General features: G+C 32.5%; 2 protein-coding genes across 2 annotated transcripts; both read right to left on the reverse strand.

Moving 5' to 3' along the window:
• Nucleotides 1-4651: 4651 nt before the first annotated feature.
• LOC132269210 (glutamate receptor 2.1-like) lies at nt 4652-7455 on the reverse strand. The gene is made up of 2 exons (XM_059770315.1): nt 6324-7455; nt 4652-5531 (listed from the first exon to the last, which is right to left on the reverse strand). The coding sequence occupies exons 1-2, from the start codon at nt 6406-6408 to the stop codon at nt 5182-5184; spliced, it is 435 nt and encodes a 144-aa protein (XP_059626298.1). The 5' UTR covers nt 6409-7455; the 3' UTR covers nt 4652-5181.
• Nucleotides 7456-7491: 36 nt separating this feature from the next.
• On the reverse strand, nt 7492-10848 carry LOC132269209 (glutamate receptor 1.3-like). Its single transcript, XM_059770314.1, has 5 exons — nt 10489-10848; nt 8924-10248; nt 8469-8775; nt 7999-8384; nt 7492-7853 (listed from the first exon to the last, which is right to left on the reverse strand). The coding sequence occupies exons 1-5, from the start codon at nt 10772-10774 to the stop codon at nt 7551-7553; spliced, it is 2607 nt and encodes an 868-aa protein (XP_059626297.1). The 5' UTR covers nt 10775-10848; the 3' UTR covers nt 7492-7550.
• Between the last annotated feature and the right edge of the window lie 11243 nt (nt 10849-22091).

The following is a 22091-nucleotide window of genomic DNA, read 5'->3' on the forward strand; positions in this document are numbered from 1 at the left end:
TTTGTATAAACTGGTGGTTTATAAGATTTTGGTTTAGGGGTCCTTAACTTATGGGATTCCCGAGTTGTATAATATTTCCAGAATTTGAAACTCATGGAAATATTTTTGTAAAAGAGATTTAATTTTATTAATAGAATTCCATTCAGCGATTTAATCATTTTTTATATTCTGTGTTCGTTTAAGTACTATATTGTTTTGATATTCCCATGTTTTCGGGTGTGGGCCTGGCCAGCCTACACGTGGAAATGTGGGGTATTACATTAGTTTCCCATTCATAAGTTGAAACTCACCACTTAGACCCCTAAATTTTATTTGCAATAACTCATTTAGAATTATTGAGCCACTTTGAGAAGCTCCAATGTTAGGTAAGTCTGTCAAGTTCAGTGCATCATTTTGTTCTTTAGTATGAGAAATCTTATCCACTTCCTTCTCCACTGCCCTTGCTAGTGCCCAAATTGCATCATATGCCCGTATGCCAAACACATTCAACTCCGTCATTTCCATATTGGGTTTTTCCATACGAAATTTCCTTCTCCATCTTAGAGTGAAGTTTTGGAGCTCCCTTGATGGTGGAATATGAGACTTGAAACCTAGAACCCCTTGCATAGACTCAATGACTACCGACGAATCCATTGAATGCAAGAGGTCCATAGTCTTATCAGTTATAATCCAAGCATATCCTTCATTCATCATTCCTAGCCTTTTGACATTTAGGAAAAGACGAGAGGCTAGAGAAGGTGAAACATGCACAACAAATATTGTTGTTTGAGGAGTACTAGTAGTAAGATTGTGGAGCTCTACAAGGATTTGTTCATCAGGGGCTGATGGAGAAATTGCACTCTTATAAGCAATGCGAATATTTTTCTCTTGGAACGAATCGGCCAAATTTGAAATGATTTCTCCGTCCTCATAAATAAGGATGACATTCCTCCATTGAAATGATTCTACAATGGAAGCAATGCCATCAAATTCTATGGTTTGGTCCTGTGTAAGTTGAACAAGGTAACTAGGATGTTCCATTGACAATGTAGGACTCCTGGTAAAAGAAAGGATAGGAACTTTGCCCTTGTCCCCTAATGCAGCCAAGAGATTTGCTTCAGGTGATGTTCCTGGGCCTATGATTGCTTGCACCTTGTTATTCTCAAAAATATCAATAGCTGCATTGTAAAACCCCCCCACTCCCCACTTTCAAGCATTAACTGAGTTCAAGTTCAAAAATATCACTTAGAAACAAGAATACCAGGTTTATGGAAAAATGATATACATTTCATGTCCTATTTTTCGCATTAAAAGATAAATAAGTTTTAAATTTTTCTTTGGAACAAATAAGTCCTATTTTTTTTTTTTTTTCCATTTAAATTCCAAATCCTTTTATCTTCAATTTATATCTTGTTTAATTTGATATACTCTTACTAAAATAGATATAAAATTAGACACAAACTCTCATATATACACTTACAAAATTAGATATAAAATTTAAATAAAAAGAAAAAAATACGTTTTATTGATACTTTATAGAATAATTAATTTTTTGTACTAAAATCTGTCATGTATTCTACACAAGGCTTTTTCAATTGAATTTAAACTAGATTAATTATTATTTAAACTTTTAATGCAATATTATTAACTAAAACTTAAAAGAATATAAATAGATTATATACCAATTATTGAATAAACTTCTAGTATTTAGCAAGGGTTTAAATGAAAATTTTGGTGATTTAAAAAATCTCGAAAGTAAGATGGGATGGATGTGGAATGCAAAACAAAAAACTCACCGGCGGACAGAGCAGGCAGGGGTTCTCCCTTGGAATCCCTTATGTGAAGAACTATCATTGTTCTGCAATGTCTGTCAATAGCATAAAAATCAGCTATTGCCATAGTAATGCAGCTATGAACAATCTTCCCAACCAATGATCCCATATCGCGAATCACTCCAACCTGGATTTCCTTCACTACACCCATACTACTACTTTGATTTGGGTAGAGTTTTGCATTTAATTGATAGAAATGGCTCAACAATATTAGAAGTGCAATGAAGTAAGATGCTTTATCTCTCTGCAGGAGCAAATGAGTGCTTAGTTATTAAGTTAGCATACTCATGCTCTTATATATAAGCATATGTTGAAGTAAAAACTAATTACATAAAGTCTAAATGAAAGACACTCCTAATTATTAAGTTAGCATATTGTCTAGCAAGTTCAAGTTAGTATTTAGTATGAAAAGAAAGACAATGGTAGAAGGGCGGACCAAAGCTATTGCATCTGTGGGAAGACTTTCGCAGAAATCTTGTGTCTCAATATCATTTTCAAATCATTTTCAAAGGTAGAATTGTTGATGGACCTTTTAATAGTCTACATTTCTGTTGAGCTAACATTTTAATGTCGACGCATTTCACTGGTTGATGTGCAAGCAAATGCGTCAACTTTATGTCAACTAGTTCTAATACGTATTTGCATGCGTGTTAACTAGTGATCATGAACTTTGACAAACTTTCGACTTTTTGTCAAATACAGCAGCATGACTCAGCTATGCTTCAGAGGGCCGTTGTCTTGGTAGAGCTGAAGATCAACCTTCACTGACTTGACCAGATGGCCCGAGAAGAAGAAACAACTGAAAGATATGATTTCAAAGATAACAAGCTTCTTTGCCATGGCACTCCTCTCTGTCTTTGAGGCTCAGCTCGTCTGGCATGGACAATGCTACCATGGCACTCCTCTCTGTCCCACAAATATGGCAACAGTGAAAAGTGAGTTGACGTTAATAAGGTCATCTCCAGGGCCTTCTGGTAAAATTTGTATGATGTTGGTAATAGTCTGCCTTCTTTTCGTGCCTGAGGCATATATTATAAATAAATAAAACTGTGACCACATAATCTGGTTCTATGAGATATACATTGGGTCTGTCTATGGGTGTGTGAAAGACTAAGTATTGAGTCTTTAGAATCTGTATATATACATGTATGTATTGTGATCTGGAAATAGAGATCACCCACTTGAGAGTGATAACAACCACAACACGAAAATTCAAATTAACTTTCAATATATAAGGGAGATGGATAAGTATAGTATGAGTGAGGCTATTATTGTAGCAATGAATTGAATGGTCAATGGTGAAATTGACGGAATGAAGTGTGGCATACTTCTCAACATCTCTTCGAGCGCTTGCGAGAGAGACATCTGGTTTTGATATATTAACTATTAATAATTATTTTTAATAACTTTAGGGTCGATATTTAAACAATTAATAAGGTATTAACTATTCTAACAATTAATAATTTTAGTGACAGTTTATTATAAGTTACAAGACCAAGGGTTGTAACGTATGACTTCACGAGTGTTATCTCCTTATTTTTCAAAGCACGAGGAAGAAATAAAAAGAAATAGAAGGATGATGACTACAAGGGAGAAAACTAAAGCAAGCAAAGAAATTTCCAACCAATTTGGTTCAAGTAGTTTTCAACGGAACCAGATTGAATCACAAATTCTGGCGACCACTGCATTATTCAAAGATTTGTCTTGGTCTACACTTGATGGACGGAGGATGATGAAAGGGTGAATTTATTTGATGGAGTTATTCCAACTCTTGGCCTTTAAATGATGGGCTGCCCAGTGGATTAGGACCATTTATTAGGTTAACCCGAGATTGAGGACCTATGTGGAAATTCACATTGACTGAATTTTCAGATGGGTGCAATGAATTCACATGAGAAAAATATGCCATCAAGGGATTCGGCTGCGATTGAGTGTTAGAATTTTTCATAGTAATAGGGTAATGGTAACGACCCACGACTATCAAGGGATTCGGCTGCGATTGATTGTTAGAATTTTTCATAGTAATAGGGTCATGGTAACCACCCACGACTTTCGGAGTCCGTTTACATTGTGGAAGTGAACACCAATTGTCCATTACATTGTGCCCAAAGTAGATAGTCAAGTATTCTAAAAGATCTGCCCGAAACAAAAAACCCTATTCCATAAAAACAAAATGAATATACTATTCCAATATGTTCTACTGAAATAAATACCGAATATTACATGGCTTTGTCCACGTCAAATAATTTCATTATTTAACTCCTTATCATCGATCTTTTCTCACCCAATTTTTTCCTTTTTCTCTCTCTTCTTCTTCATTTCTCTCTTCGTTACGTGTCTGGTTTCACCAATTCTTCTTATATATCTCCTTTCTTGATATATACACATATCCAAAGTATTTTAGAGACAAGATCCAAAATTCTTTATCCTTGGTCCTTTTTCAAGATCGCTTACTTCTCTTTATTCATAAATCTTCCAAAAATAAATCTTTCCAATCTCAAATGAAAAATATGCAGAAGACGCCATTATAAAACACATTAATCTCTTACGGAATAATAATAAAAATAAAACAAATAAATAAACTAACCTAGAGAAGAGAAACGGATGAATCTTCTCAAAGTTTCTATTTGATTTTTATAGATACAAAATCTAAAGGAAAGAAACAACAGTTGTAGCTTTTATTTTCTTTTTCTTTTTCTTTTTTGTTCTGTTTTGGTTTTGTGCTTCTATATTTGCAAAACATGAAGAAATTTAATTTTTTTTTTTTATTTTATCTTCAATTTTATGAAATCAAAAAGAGACAACCAAAATCAAAGATAAGATTGAATACAGAAAAAAAAAAATCAAGAATTAGAGGAAGAGAGGAGAGAGAAGGGAAGAGGTAGGAGTTATATTTTTAGAAAATAATCTGACGTGGCTGAGCCACGTTAAGTTCAACTTTTTATTCAGTTGTTTGGTTCGATTCTTTTATCATTTTTCATAAATAAAAAATAGGAGAATGTACCCCTGTTCTTAAAACACTTGTACTCCAAATTTTGTACTAGCTCTGGAAATATAATTTTATTCCTTTAGATGGTAGTGGATTTAAATATTGCGTTTTTTTTTTTTTTTTACACCTCATGCTCCTCTTATTTTGTTGCAATTTTATTTGTGCATTTATTCTTGTTCCTGTAATGAGATCATCGGTGAAATATGATCGTGAATTCAATACATACATATATATATATATATATATATTGACATCATTATTTTTAATTCATAGCTAAAAGAGTATTTGGACGTGTTTATAAACTGCATCCATCAGTAGCTGGCAAACAAAGGATCAATAGGTGAAGAACTTCAAAATAGTTGTCTTGCAACGTTGGTTTCTTCAATGCATGATAGTATTTTCAGCGAAGAGGTACTTTAACATGAAAACCAATTTTTCCAGAAACAGCTTTCTAATGTAGTTTTTGACACGCCCAATCAAGAATATGACAAGGGCTAAGGCAGAAGAGATCCCACTAATAAGAAATAAGCCACGAAAGCTATCGAGGTTTAGAATGTTGGGGCTAGTCATAGAATCCTGCAACATAAGAGATGACGATGTAGGACTCCTCCTAGTAAAAGAAAGGATAGGAACTTTGGCCTTGTCCCCCAATGCAGCCAAGAGATTCGCTTCAGGTGATGTTCCTGGACCCATGATTGCTTGCACATTGTTATTCTCCAAAAGATCAATAGCTGCATTGGGCAAAGGAAGCAATTTTCTAGATTATTTATTGTAAATTGTAAAAGCCCCCCATTTTCACGCATGAACTTTGACTTCAAGTTCAAAAATATTACTCTGAAAAGAGAATCCCAAAACAGAGTAATGCTAGAATGAGTTTGATCTCATGAAAGTTGTTATGTGTTCTTTTTAAAATTAGCATATTTTGGGGAGAAAGAAAAAATGATGCACAAATTACAGATCAAAATACTATATGATTGATTCGTATGATCTATTTGTAATTGAATTTTGGTACAAAATTATGATTGTATAATCTACCTATAATCATCTTTCAAATGATTAGATGCGCATTTCAATATTTGTACATGATCACAATAAAAAAACAAAGAAATCATGACAAGTGTCACGAGGTCGACCTCATTACTCTTTATGAAAAATGAAATATAATTCAAAAAATTATCATCAAGTCCTCCTTTTCTCATTAAAATACAATTAAGTCCTAAAAAAATTCTTTATGATCAATGAGTCCTACTTTTGAGATTTTTTTACATCTAAGTTCCAAATTACTAAATCTTCAATTTATACCTTGCTAAAGTCGATATACTCTTGCTAAAATAGATATAAACTTAAAATCAAACTTTCATATATACCCTTATAAAATTTAAACAAAGTAAAAAATATATATATTATTGATTTTTTTTTGTAGAATAATTAATTTTTTGTACTAAAGTCATCGTGTATTCTACACAAGATTTTTTGAACTGAATTTAATCAAGATGCATGTGATATGGAAAACAAACACTCACCGGCGGACAAAGCACGCAGGGGGTTCTGCCTTGGAATCCCTGATGTGAAGAAGTATCCTTGTTGTGTAGTGTGTGTTAGGAGCATAAAAATCAGATATTGCCATGCTAATGCAGCTATTAACAACCTTCCCAGCCAATAATCCCATATCGAGAATCACCCCGACCTGAAATTCCTTCACAACACCGATATTAGTACTCTGATTTGCGTCGAGTTCTGCATTTAATTGATAGAGATGGCTCAACGATATCAGGAGTGAAATGAAGATATGGTTCTTCATCCTCGTCTCGCCGCTGGACCAAATGGGTGCTCAAATCAATCAGCGTCTTCACCTCATGTTGCTGATGCTCTTATATATAACCATACGTTGAAGTTGAATATGAACTTACGCACAAACCAGAACATAAAATGAACTAATGACTTCAACTGTCACTGATCAAGTTGACAGTTCCCTTAAGCCAACCATGGAAAAATATCTCCAGTTTTATTCTAGGAAGCTTCGTTAAATTTTAAATATGGTTGAAATTTGACTTAAAAGCTCTTACATAGAAGTCTTGGCTGATCAACGGAGTCGTCATTTTCTTGTGGGTTCCACTTTTAGCCGTGTCGAGCAAGTTCAAGGTAGTACCCCTTTTGAAAAGTAAAAGGACAATGCTGCCGGAATGCATCCTGTGGATGCAAAAGAAGTCTTATGTCTAAATAATTTTTCAAAGTACTGGTCTTCTGAGTTTGTTCATGATTTCAGTAAACCTTGTTTGATCATGTATGATTTATACAAAGGATTTTGGACTTCTCTTTCAATCTTAAGAGGTTACCCCTCTTCTTAAAACATTTGTACTTTCAATTCTCTAGTAATTCTGGAAATATATTTGAATTCCTTTAGATAGTAGTAGATTTAAATACTGCGTTTTTTTTTTTGTTTTTCTTTGTTTGATACCTCATGTTCCTTATATTTTTTGCAATTTTGTTTTTTTATTCTTGTACTTGTAATGGGATGATCGTCAGTGAAAAATAAACGTGAATTCATGATACATATATATATATATATATATATATATATATATTACCTTTATTATTTTTAATTCACCGCTAGCTAAAAAAAATTCAGAACGTGTTCATAAAATGCATTGATCAGTATCTGGCCAGCAAATTAAGGAGCAATATATAGTTGAAGAAGTTCAAAATAATTATATTGCAATATTGATTTCTTCAATGCATAATACCATGTTTTAGCAAAGCGGTACTTTAACATGAAAACCAATTACCAGAAGCAACTTTCTAATATAGTTTTTGACACGACTAATCAAGAATATGACAAGGGCTAAAGTTGAAGAGATCCCACTAATAAGGAATAAACCACCAAAACTATCTAGGTTCAGAATGGTGGGGTTAGCCTTAGAATCCCCGACCTTTGGAAATGGCTGCCGACTCTTAAACCATGCCTCCTCCATCATCTTGAGTTTTCCTTCTGCTCTTAGTTTCATAATCGCCCTTGCAATCTCAGGAACCAATGGTGAACCCTTTCGAAAAGGCTGTCATAAGAGATCTTCCAAATAAATTAAGTATATAAAGTGCATGTTATGCATTCAATTGTTCAGATATTTGTGTGTAGATAGTTTGTTGTCCTACTTCTATCATGCATATATAGATGCATAAACAATTTGTATATATACTCACAAAGCCAAAGCCATTTGTGGTAGATTCTGATGCAATCATGGCATAGTCACGGGGATATCTTGCGAGGAAGATCTTGATGTATGGGATCTCATCAATGATGGCGGTGACACCACCATATTTAGATCCCCTTGATAAAGCATGAGCAAATTTATCAGGTGAAGAATATTGCATAAGCCTAGTGTCTGCAAAATTCAGGTTGCTCCATGTGACTCCTTCTACAAAAGAACCATATTGGAAACCTATATAATTCCGCTTTGGTGCTGATTGAATCTGTTGAACTGTCAAGAGTGAAGTCAAAGTTGCAGTGTAGCTTGAAGTCAATATAAGCACAACGAACTCCCAAACAATCACTGTAAACCTTGACAAATTACTTATCAACTTTTCTCCTGCAGTGTCAAACACCATTAATTAATATTGTTTGTTGTTTACTTTTCAGGAAGGTTAGGGTGTTTTGTTTAGAAAGAACTTACTATGGGCAAAAACAAGGGTTGAGAAGGAGAACCAGAAGACCGTTCCAATTTGCTGAGCTGCCGAACCTTGGAATTCTTCATTTATCGGATGCTCAATAACCCATACAACAAAGCCGGTTAGGATAAAGAAAGCAGCACTTGTGAGCCATAGATTTGAATCAAGTGGTTTCAAGAAGATCCACATGTTCTTATTGTCAACAACCCTTGTTATTGTTCCAACACCCAAGTCGGTATATGGCATTGTAAAGTCAGCATATAAAGATCTATTGGCCGTTATTGTAATATCCCCCACGGCAGCATCATAATTCTAATCCATTGATCAGAAATGCAACATACATCAAATAAACCAATTTTCAAACATGTCTAGCTGTAAGCATGTGTGATGTGTGTGTACTAAATATTTGTGAATCTTTCATTTGTGATGTTGTTCTATATGCATTTTCAATACACTCTACCTGAAGATAGATCTGATATACAAGATCATTGTAGTTTCCAGCCCGCTCCCCATTGGAATCCTCAAATGGAATGAACTCGTAAGGTACATCACCTTGTAAGGCATCAATGGCAGCACGGAATACATCAACACAAAAACCAGTGGCAATTGTTGCATTTGTTTGAGGATCTCGATGCACCTTTATCAAATCTTCGAACCCTACTTTCACTGGAACTCCAATTCTCAGCTTTTTACCACTCATTTGCATCAACCAACCTTTTGGAGTAGTTGTAGATCCTCCAGGCCAGATAATGGCTTCAAGACTACTAGTACTTGAAGATCTCGGATGCTTTTCACCGACAGATGGAAACATTTCTTTGGTGATTCCATGGGTCGATGTCCAAAATCCGACTCTTCTCTCCCCTTTGCCTAACACATTAACTATTTCAAATGCCCCAGAGATTAGTTTCCCGTCCATAAATTGAAACTCACCACTTAGACCCCTAAATCTAATTTGCAATATCTCATTTAGAATTATTGAGCCACTTTGAGAAGCTCCAATGTTGGCTAAGCCCATCATGTTCGATGCAGCATTTTGTTCTTTGGTTTGAGAAATCTTATCCACTACCCTCTCCACTGCCCTTGCTAGTGCCCCAATTGCATCATATGCCCGTATGCCAAACACATTCAACTCTGTCATTTCCATGTTTGGTTCATCAATACGAAACTTCCTTCTCCATCTTAGAGTGAAGTTGCGGAGCTCGCTTGATGGTGGAATATAAGACTTGAACCCCAGTGCGCCTTGCATTGACTCAATGAATTCCGAAGAATCCATTGAATGCAAGAGTTCCATAGTCTTATCAGTTATAATCCAAACATATCCTTCGCTCATCATTCCTACCCTTTTGACATTTAAGAAAAGACGTGACACTAGAGAAGGTGATGCATGCACAACAAATATTGTTGTATGCAGAGTACTCGTGAGATTATGGAGCTCTTGGAGGATTTGTTCATCAGTGGTTGATGGAGAAATTTCACTTTTATAAGCAATACGAATGTTTTTCTCGTGGAACGAATTGGCAAAATTTGAAATGATTTCCCCCTCTTCATAAATAAGGATAACATTCCTCCATTGAAATGATTCTACAATGGAAGCAACACCATCGAATTCAAGGGTTTGATCTTGTGTAAGTTGAACAAGGTAACTAGGATATGTAGGATGAGTCCTAGTAAAAGAAAGGATAGGAATTTTGGCCTTGTCCCCCAATGCAGCCAAGAGCTTTGCTTCAGGTGATGTTCCTGGGCCTATGATTGCTTGCACCTTCATATTCTCCAACAGATCAACAACTGCAATAGAGAGGCAAAGAAAGCAATTATTTACTTTATTAATTTTGAAAAATATATGGTAAACAAGTCAAATGAGGGGTTTTATTTTTGTGTGGCAAAAGAAGCCATAAGTCAATTTGAATGCATATGAGGCCAAATTGATTTTATAATAAATGAATGACGAAGATGACAGACAATCCAGAACAAGAAAGCTTATGGTAGTAATCAAAACTCATGGTGATGTGTAAAACAAAAACTCACCGGCAGACAGAGCACGTAGGGGTTGTCCCTCGGAATCCCTGATGTGAAGAAGTATCCTTGTTGTGTAGTGTGTGTTAAGAGCATAAAAATCAGATATAGCCATGCTAATGCAGCTATTAACAACCTTCCCGACCAATGATCCCATATCGAGAATCACTCCGACCTGAATTTCCTTCACAACACCGATACTTGTACTCGGATTTGCTTTAAGTTCGGCATTTAATTGATATAGAAGGCTGAACGGGATTAGAAGTGAAATGAAGATACGGTTCTTCATCCTCATCATATCTCAGCTCATGTTGCTGATGGTGTTATCTATAAGTTGAAGTTGAATATGAACCACTCAAGAATTACTTACGTACTATATTACGTAAGATAACCGTGTTCAGCAACTTCAAGTTAGTATCCAGGTTAGTGTGAACTAGAATTGCTGAGTAGCCTTCTAAGAAAGACGTCACTGACCACCGACCAAGTCATGGAAAAATAATCTCCAGTTTTATTCTAGGAAACTTCATCAAATTCAATTTAGTTGGAAATGAACCTTGACGTAAAGCTCTTACCTTACATAGAAGTCTCGGCTGGTCAACATTAGAGGAGTCATTTTCTTATTAATGTAAATTGGTTCATCATTTCAGTGAACCTATCATCCCAAATCTCTTTTATGGTTCATTCAAATCCCTTTCACTGATTTATTAGGTGTTAACTCTGCTAAGGTGTATACTAGATTAAGATTAGTCCAAGAAATAATTGTCAAAAATAAATAAAAATAAATTAGTCCAAGAAACAAAATAAGACACTAATCTTCCTTTTTTCTACTTTTCCATTCTTTTTTTCCTATTCTTTCCCCTTCTCTCACTCTCGCTTCTTGTCACGATCCAAAAATCCCAATAAAATCCTCAATTCATTCAAATCTAAATGCATCATAATACACCCAAGATCATAAAAAAATTGCCCCTCTTTTATACAAAGTCAATTTCCTCAAATATACACAAAAATTCTTCAAATAAATAAAATAAATCCTGCAACGCTGACTCTTCTACCTAAACTCGAAACTAACAATTCTTGTTCATCTTCAATACCTAAAACTGGAGAGTGGTGAGACAAAAAATCCCTGTAAAAAAAATCATAACACGAATTTCATAGAGGTTTAACAAAAAAAAAAAACTTCACAAAATAAATATATACATGTGAATATATAAACAAAATACATATACATTTAAGTAAAATATTTAATAAAAACTATTGAAACCAAAACACTCTAAACCATTCAAGATATAAAAAATCCTACACTAAAAAATAAAAAAATTTCTCACTGAATCATCAAAGCCTCAAACTCCCGGCCTCTTATGCAAACTCTCGATTCTCTCTCTTTCTCTCTCTTCTCAAACTCTTGAGGTTTTTTCTATCTTCTTGCTCTCTTTCTTTCGATACCCATCAGTTCACTAAACACTAGTTATATAAACTTCCAGCGACACCATATCCCAATACACACCATATCCCAATACGGCTCAGCACCTTATCTCTTACTTACCCATGTCATTTCATTTACATTACTTTATATATATCACTTTTACAACATCAGCCATTCGGCCCACGTGAATAGCCTTGAGCCAAGACTTTTGGCCAAAAAACATTCTATTTCGTAAGCTCCACGTCAAATCATCACCATTCTTTCATCCCTTCCATCTGACATATATTATTATAAATCAAAGCAACAAAACCAGAAATTCAAACCCATAAAACATTATTCAGGTGGACCCGTCAAAAATAACTTTTTCTTGATTTCCCTTCCTATTTCGATGCTCCCTCTTATCTCTGCAAAGCTCAGCCACAAAACTTCGGTCAAAAAGTAAAAAATAAAATTAATCATTACATCACCAAATCAAACCAACCCATCAATTCGGCAACGACTTTCTACTTCCATCTCTATCACATTCTCCACCTTCCATCAAACAACACACCAATATATATATAAATTAGTAGCATATAACACACCAATACAACTACACCTCCACTAAAACAAATTCAAAAGTGAAATTATAAATTAAAATCTTAAAAAAAATTCAGCTATCACACTTCTATTTTACTTTTTGGTGTACATAGACGACTTCTTGCATTTTAGACTCCTATAAATCAACATGGGGATAAGGAAAAATTACATATAAATGGTATTAGCATAGATATATTACCATTACATAAATATAGTTTACATATTTACGAAAACATGAATTAAAAGTCAAGGCACTTTATTTAACCCTTTTAGTAAGTTAAAATTATATTTTCATCCCTAGAAATTTACTTTATGCACAATTTACCCAAAGAACAACTTGTTCAAGTCTTAGAATTTTGTCAAACAGCAATTAGGAACTGCTATATATCAATAGAATTAGGAGACACAACACATAGTTTACAAAGAAGAATCGAAGAACTTAGATATAGAATTATATTAATATAAAATATTTTAGAAGTTAGACAATAACGATTTTAGTTTATGAATAGAATAGACCTTAATAATTTAAATACTTCTAGAAAACAACTCGGAGAGAATCTTGATTATATTAAAGAACAAGTAATACAGAATTTTAGTCAAAATAATTTAGATATCAATAGTGATATCAAAAATATTACTGAAAATCAAAAAATAATTATAGACTACTTAAAATCCCTCAAAAGCGACATTCAAAGGTTATTATAATAATTTTATAAGTATTAGTAATCCCGATTATCTAACTGCGTTAGCTGAACTTTACAAAATTGATTAAAGTCCATAGTATTTACAAGTTTTAAAACAGACATACAATCAACTAATATACATATTAGACAAAATAACTTTTTAATTCAGTTATTACTCCAGTTATCTGATAAGGTTAATAAGTTTGAAGAAAGATTAGAAGTAATACAAGAAAGTATTCCCAGATAATCTTCTAAAGAATTGTCCGAATTATCAGAAAAAATAAAGGAAATTAAGTTGTCGACCAATAATCAGTCCTTCCCTGCAACAACCAAGCGTGTAAATTTACTACAACCTCAACCTCATAAGCGAATACCATAATGGCCATTATCCTTAGAAAAGCCAAAGAAATAATGAGAGTAGAAGATCTATATGATAATGAATATGATGCTAAAAAATATATAGAATAAGGAATGAAAAAGGTAAAAAAATAAAGTTAATCTTTATTCCAATAATTTATTAGAATTCCAGAGCAAGATATATAATTATTTTAGCCAAAGAAAAATAAGTGCAGTTAATAATCAAGTTATTTTAGACCTTATAACACCCGAAGCATGTCAAGAATTAAATGATAATAATTTAGAACTCATGCATTTAGGCGTCATAATGATAGGATTAGTAGGATTAAACAGAGCAGAAATAGGAACTAGAGCACTTGCTTATATTTATGATGACCGATGGAATAACCATCAATAGGCACAAATAGCCAGCGTCAAAATAGATTTAGCCGACAATACAGCACTAGTAGGATGTATTCCCAACTACACAATGACTACTAGAGAATTCAGTAAACATATTAAGATAGCTATATCTACAAAAGGATACAATATGACAGGACAATTTGAAAATCTATTAGTTAATACTTTATTTATGGGAAAATAAGTTAATCAGTATAACTTAAAATTTAAAGCCCAATTTAGTGAAATAGTTAAACCTTTTAGTAACAAATATGTCCAGATGATAGAAGCTAGAAAAGTAAGTAGTATTACATATGAAGGAACAGAATGAAAATTACCTAAACTTACTACTACACCTAAAAAGATTCCCGAAAATAATATGATATATGTTTCAAATAGCGGAGAAACTAGTATAAGGTTTAGTAATTATAAAAGACAAAACAATTTAGTAGATGATACCCAAGAAGATTTTTTAACTACACTGATAGAAATAGAGAATCCCGAAGAGATAAATGTCCTTTATGATAGATTGGAAGATGAAATTTTAGATAAAATAATGTACGATTTTGATAATTTAGAGTTAGAACCGTTGCAAGACAAGTATCCAAAACCTAAATACAAACTTATAGAAAGTATTTACTTAGGGCAAAGAAATAGTGATGATATTAAGAAAAATATTCTAAGTGTAGGATTTGAATCCTTCTATACAGCATCAGAGTTAAACACAGTAAAAGAAGAGTTAAATGTAATAGAACATAGAGACGGAAAAGCACCAGAAGGATCAGAATATCAATCAATTGATCAAGAAATGACTGACCAACGAAAGACTAACGCCTCGGGTAGTAATACCATAAATGACGACTATACTACTGGACAAAGATTAAATCCCTCAAGTGAAACTTATGTAAAAAATAAAAATATACCAGATATGTACACATTAACACAATATCGTAGACAATATGATAATATACCAGCAGAACAAGCATGAACAATATTAGACATAGCAAGACACGATCCCCAAGATTGGGCAAAAGTAATCGAAAATTAGGAACAAGATTGTATTAGACAATTTATTTTGATCAATTTTGACAATAGAACTCAAGTCCTAACCTATTGTGAAACCTTATTAAGAGGAACCATTCATGACTGGTGGCAGTCTTATAAAGTAACTTATCCCAATGATTATGCCCTCTTACGAGATAATTTTACAATTCAAGGTTTTACCAACCTAATCAAAAAGGTATTAGTTGGCGAAGATAGATTATTAGATGACACCCTAATAAAACAAAATAAAGCTTTACGTAATTTAGAATTATTGCAGATTTGTGACTTTAGATACATTAAAGACTATACCAATAAGTTTTTTGAGTATTTTGCAGCCACTGGTAAAAAAGGAGATAAAACCTTACTCGATAGGTATCTTCAGAAGTTATTCAGAAGTGTAGTAACTAAAATATGGGAAAAATGGTTAGAAAATCCAAGACGCGATACATTAACCATAGAAAATAGAGTTAATCATGTGTATAACATGTTAAAAGCAAAATGTAGACAACGTAAAGAATCCCAATAAATCAAAAAATAATTTTATTATATGTGCAGACAAATAGATTTTCCACCCCAATATGGTTGTATGCCTCAAAAAAATTATAATTATAAACGCAATAAACCTAAAAAATATAATCTACGCAGAAGTAAGACCTACAAGAACTTTCGTAATAAAAAACCATATGTCAAAACTAACCCTACGCAATTCAGCCCTAGGCAATTCAGGAAGCGGCCTTAGTATAAAAAGCAAAAAATAAATAAAGATAACAAGGATAATAAAGACAAAGATAATAAGGTAAACACTTTACCCACAAAAGAAAGACATTGCAAATGTTTTATTTGTGGAGATCCATGACACATTAGACCAAATTGCCCTCATCGCTACAAGCAGAATCCTATTAAAAGGATACAAGAAAAGATCAACATACTTGAAGATATTGAAGAACAGATAGAAAAATTATATGAAGTAGAAAGTATTTATAACTCTAACGATGATAATGAAAGTATATATAGTATCGAGAGCTTATATAGTAACTTTGATAATGATGAGGACTTTGAACAAGGGCTTCATTCAATAGAAAATTTCGTTTACACTATAAGTAATCCATCATGTCAGTATAACTTAGTTAGTTTTCAATTTTCTTCTTATAATTGTAAACAGTGCAATACATCTATTAAAAAAGGTCATTACTGTGAAAACTATTGTAAAACTTTATTATGTCATAATTGCTATACAAAATATGAAAATTAGCAAGAAGATATTTTAGTCGAATCTATAAATTCAATATATAAACCATTTAGTCTAATTCAATTCCCGGTAACATTAGAATTTAGAGAAAAATTAATTCAAACCTTAGTTATGCTTAATACTGGAGCATTCAAAAGTATAATTCAAAAACATTTAGTACCAGATGAAGCCTTAGTAAAGTTAAACTATAATATTAACATGAGCCAGTATAATAATGAAAAACTTCCAATAACCCATTGTGTCCAAAACATTCTTATATTAATTAATAATGAAAAGTTTATTTTACCTCAGACTTATGTAGTTAATAATATTCCTAGCATCTATGATTTTATCTTTGGATTAAATTTTACAAACTCACTCATTGGAGGATTCATGTATACCCTTACAGGCTTACAGTTTTTTTAAGAAATGAACCTTTATTCCATCCAGAGATCCTTATATTGCTCAAAAAGAAAAAGAAGTCATTACTTTTGTTAATAATTTACCTATGACAAAAGAAACTACAGAAAATTTATTTGATGTATCCGAATTTTTAGAAGACGTCTCTGAAGCCTTAATGTTTCTTAGTCACCTAGATGAACTAACGATTTTCCTTAATAATAGAGCTATATTAAAAAACCCCAAACTAAACATTGATAATCTTATAAGACTAGCTGAAACCATAGAGATTCTAGGCGAAGATTCCTAGAAACACTAGTACAAAAATAAAATTGAAGCAAAACTAAATTTAATAAATCCTTTTATAACTATAAAAATACAAGATAATCCTCATACCCTAGATGAGCAAGAAGAATTCCAAAAAGAGATTAAAGAACTTTTATTACTAAAAGTAATAAGAAAAAGTAATAGTAGACTATGAAGCACGGACACGGATACGGGACACGGGTACGACACAATATGGATACGGCGACACGACAAATTTAAAAAAAAATAGGATACGGACACAGCGGGGATACGCCTATAAAATTATATATATATAATTATATATTTAAAATATAATTACTAGAATCTTGTATAAATAAATAAAACAACAACAAAGAACATAATCAATTTCAATAATTTCATCTTTGTTATAAGAAAAATATAGACAAGACAAAACAGAAAATAAATAAAAAATAAAGTTGATCCAAATTCCAAACGAAGATGTGCAAAAGAGATATAGTTATAATGAACTAAATATGTATATGAATAAACATATATACTTTCAGTCTTTCACAAAGTTTTGTTCATGTAACTTATATATATATATATATATATATATATTGTTCATGAAGAGAGATGATTGAAGAAGAGGAGAGACTGAGAGATGAGTGAGAGAAAATAAATTTTGTCTCACAGAAGTGTTGGACCGTGTGTCCGAGCCTCGGACACGCGTGTCCAATAAAAAATAATATTTGGACACTTTACAGAAGTGTCGGACACGTGTCCGAGCCTCAGACACGGGTGTCGGTGTCCGAAAAGTGTCCAACACTGGTACGGGGCCCCTGAGAGGAGTGTCCGTGCTTCATAGATAGTAAACATAGGAGTTTAGCTTTTATGGTGAGAAATAATGCAGAAATAAAAAGAGGAAAAACTCGTATGGTTATAAATTATAAAAGATTAAATGATAATACCTATGATGATAGTTATAAAATCCCTAATAAAAATGTTTTAATAAATCAAATCCAAGATAGAAAATGGTTTTCTAAATTTGACTATAAATCAGGATTTTGGCAAATCCGTATGGCTGATGAATCCATTGAATGGACAACATTCACATGTCCTGAAGGACGTTATGAGTGGTTTGTTATGCCTTTTGGATTAAAAAATGCACCACAAGAGTTTCAGTGAAAAATGGATGCTATTTTCAATAAACACTCAAAATTCTGTTGTGTTTACATCGACGATATCTTAGTCTTCAGTCAAACTAAAGAAGAGCATAGAAAATATCTTGAGATTATTTTCAACGAATTTATAACACTGGGACTCATTATAAGTAGTAAAAATATGATATTAGAAAAACAAGATATTGAGTTTTTAGGTTTATACATAAAGGACGGAAAAATATAATTACAATCTCATATTGTCAAAAAGATTTTTGACTTTCCTGATAAATTAGAAGAAACCAAGTTGTTACAAGCATTTTTAGGATTATTAAACTATGGTCGCAATTTTATTCCAAAATCAGGACAATTAGTAGGACCTTTGCATTCAAAATTAGGAAAACATGGTCAAAAATATTTTAATACTCGAGATATAGAGCTAGTTAAGAAAATTAAATCTCTCGTCACTCAGTTAGAACCTTTATAACTCCCACTTGAAAAAAGTTATAAAATAATTCAGACAGATGCATCAGCTCAATGATGGGCAGGTTTACTTCTTCAAAGACCTACAAAAGAATCTTCTCGAGATGAAGAACAAATTTGTCGCCATACTAGTGGAACTTTTAATAAAGCACAATCTACTTTACCTTCAACAGATCTAGAAATTCTAGGAGTAACCAACTTTATTGAAAAATTTCAGATATTCCTTGATAAAGAATTTCTTATAAGAACAGATTGTGATAACATAGTTAAATTTGCAAATAAAGCAAAGCAACAGCGGATGTCTGCAAAGAGATGGATTTCCTTTATTGACTGTATTACTGGACAAGATTTTAAACCTATATTTGAACATGTCAAAGGAAAAGATAATTATTTAACAGATATTCTATCCCGTTTACTAATTGATTGTTAAATTTTGCAGGAATAGAAATCACAAGCAACAATAGCTATAGCCTTATACCAGGCACTTCTAATCCTCTTTTGATTATCCAAAACCCAGCTCAACAGTTCTGCGCTAGACATAATCTTTTTCCTGACCAAAAACTTATTTTAGATAATATTTGGTTTTCTAGAAACAACCCCGATAGAACCCTCGTCAGAAATCTAAATACTTTAAGTGAATATTTTGTATCATCTAATAAAGCATATCAGAATTTACAGTAGGAACATGAGACTCTTATATCTTATTATAAAAAGTTAAATTTAGCTTATCAAAAACCGACAGCAAATCCCACAAAGCTAACTATTTCTGAGCAACGAACTGATGAAGATGAAAATCTTCAGAAAGTTCAATTTCTGCAGGTATAAACTAAGTATGCCAAGCTATTACCCATGTTTTCTCCCACATACAGAGAAATCCTAAGACAGAAAATTGAGCTCTTTCCTGAAGACATCAAGGAACCTATCCTTGAAGAAATTAAGTCAGATGGGCTCAAGGAATGGGTTGATATCCAAAATTACCTCAGAAACAACAGTCCACCCAAAGGAACCCGTTATAACTATTTTTTCCTACGGTTTATACAAACAAGAAACCTAGTACCCATGGCCATTATCTTGTTAGATGTAGACATTGTTTTCTTCTATCCTTTTAAAATAACCCGAAAAACCATTTTCTTTACAAAAACAACCATCTGTTATTTAAGTAAGCTGTTAGAATTAGGAATGATCTATAGCATCACCATACCAAAAGATATGCCATTAGAATATCTAAACTTTTTAGGTAATTTTCCCAACCGTTTAAATCAAGCCATTGCCTTCGAACAAAAACTAACCCAAAATTTCATGCCAGAAAGTTCAATTCTCCTTCAAATCCATAGTATTCCCCCAGAATGGGTAAAAGATGGAGCTATAATTCTGGGGCAGCATCGAATTTACATTCACTTTGATCCCACAGAAGTCAAAGTTCTTACCCGACACATTGATTTTGTAAATAACTTTCGAAATGAGATAGAACCAGCTACCTTTAACCATCTGGTATACTACAAAGTCTATCGTCAAGTTTACCTAAGCTACAATCCTGGTTTCAGACTCTATGATCATAATATCAACATGAAATTTTTTGTTAAAGCAAGAATTCCTCATATCCTTAAGTCTCCTCCAGAGATTGAGATATTGCCAGAAGTTGAAAAAATAATAAATGAAGAAAAAATGTTGTTGGAACAGTTCGATTTTGCCTACAGAAATGAAGAAACCAACTCACCAGATAGTACTGATGAATACTTGGCCCGCAGACATGCAAGAGCAGAGTTGACAGTCTAACAAATAGCACTACCGACAGGAATTTGTCCAATATGCAAGATTTCTAGTGGAAAAAAATATTCTCCACAATAAACAGGAAAAAGCAGCTTCAGCATTCAAGAAAAGTAGATTCTCAACAGTGTACAGTTAAAAACAAATCCATCGAAAGCAGATTCTCAACAGTAAAAGTAGATATAATTCTCCAGAAGAAGACATCAACAGTTCAGCAATAATTCATGTCATCTTATCTCTAACGCATTTTGAATCTTAACCATCCATGCAGCATCTTCAAGCTTAGCCGACGATTCATCCCTCTCTTCTTCTATAAAAGGAACTTTTCTGCTCAAGTAACGATCATCGAGTTTTAGAACAATCAAGTCTAGAACCATCAAGCATTCCAGCCTCCAGTTCCCAGTGTGTTTTGTAACTTCTTTCAATATATTTCATTTGTAAAATATAGTGTGAGAGTGTATCCATGTATAAACAGTGTGTATCCATGTATATATTTCTTATGAAATAAATTATCCAATTTGCTCTTATTCCAAAACTTGATAATCCCAATTTAATATTTTAAGTACTTTCGGGCCAGTGTTCAGGCATTTCTACTGGGCGTTATCAAAGCGTTATCAGGTTCGGCAGTCATTTCTGTGATTTAATTGTTATATTATTTCTATGTTATTTTGTTTGCTTCTATCTGGTTAGATCCAATTCAATTTTGGTATCAGAGTTTATACTGTTTCGTTAAATTTAATTTATATATATGATCTTTTGTCTAAAGAAGTCTATAAATTCATAATAGCTCACTAAGAAACTTTAATCTAATTAAAAATACAAAAATAAATTTTTTTTAAGGTGTTCCGTAAGCTTATTTCATGTTTTAAGGTTTTTATGTTATAATAAAATATAGTTTGGGTCATTGTAGCATTATAAATTGTTGTGTGGTCCATAATAGAATTATAGTTCATTTTGAAGAAATAGTACACTGGTCCATCCATTTCTAAGAAAAAGTTGGTTTGTTCCCTCATTTTCCAGAAATAACCCAAGTTTGACTTCATCACCTTGTAGTATTTGGGGCCTTAAGCCCATGCATTAGTAAAAATCCCTAGGAATAATTTAGGAAAAAAATAAAGACAATATAATGAATGATAACAAAGAACGATTAGGCTCATCTACATTGAGAATTTAAGATGTAACAGAGATATAGATTCATCAAGTGCCATATACACTTTATTATTATTTTATATATATCATATCTTTGTAAAGACAATAAAAAATATGTAACAAATAATAAAATAGAATTTCATTTTATTCAAATTGATGAGGTTACAAATTCACAATAACAATAAAAAAAATAAACCTTCTAATATAATATATGATGTGATATGAAAATATATTTATATTCGACTAAAAGATTTAAAAAATAAAAATAAATAAAATAAAATAAAATTTAGATAACCTTTCTTCTGCCTTGACCATCCTAGTTTAAAATGTGTAAAGAGCATGACTATTTTGCTTCCACAACTAGTGTGAGAGAGAAATACTATTCCAAACAAAAGCATTAAGGTATGTTGGGAAAAAAAATACAAATTACAAAGACGTAAATGAAAAGAGAAATCATTAAATTATCATAAAGGAAAATAACGTTTTAACATGCCTAACAAAAGAAAAAGTGACTTTTTATATAAATTCAAATACAAAAAATATTTGTTTGAGTTGTCGCATTTGTAAGTATATATATATATATACTAGATAGAACCACGTGCAATACATGTGATTATAACTTAATCATATTTTGAGATATAATAAAATAGTAGAAAAATCTATAATGGAATTAAAATAATTGAATAAAAGTAGTAAATTAA

Source organism: Cornus florida, unplaced genomic scaffold (genome assembly GCF_030987335.1).
Source record: "Cornus florida cultivar Cherokee Brave unplaced genomic scaffold, ASM3098733v1 CherokeeBrave_3.0.0_Hap2_Chr08, whole genome shotgun sequence".
NCBI lineage: Eukaryota > Viridiplantae > Streptophyta > Magnoliopsida > Cornales > Cornaceae > Cornus > Cornus florida.

Coding starts and splice junctions, on each gene's coding strand:
- LOC132269209 (XM_059770314.1), bottom strand. CDS start 10,774: ATGATGAGGATGAAGAACCGTATCTTCATTTCACTTCTAATCCCGTTC. Junction 10,249..10,488: donor CCTACGTGCTCTGTCTGCCG/GTGAGTTTTTGT, acceptor TCTCTATTGCAG/TTGTTGATCTGTTGGAGAAT. Junction 8,385..8,468: donor AACCCTTGTTTTTGCCCATA/GTAAGTTCTTTC, acceptor TTGACACTGCAG/GAGAAAAGTTGATAAGTAAT.
- LOC132269210 (XM_059770315.1), bottom strand. CDS start 6,408: ATGCTCCTAACACACACTACACAACAAGGATACTTCTTCACATCAGGG. Junction 5,532..6,323: donor CCTGCGTGCTTTGTCCGCCG/GTGAGTGTTTGT, acceptor TGCCCAATGCAG/CTATTGATCTTTTGGAGAAT.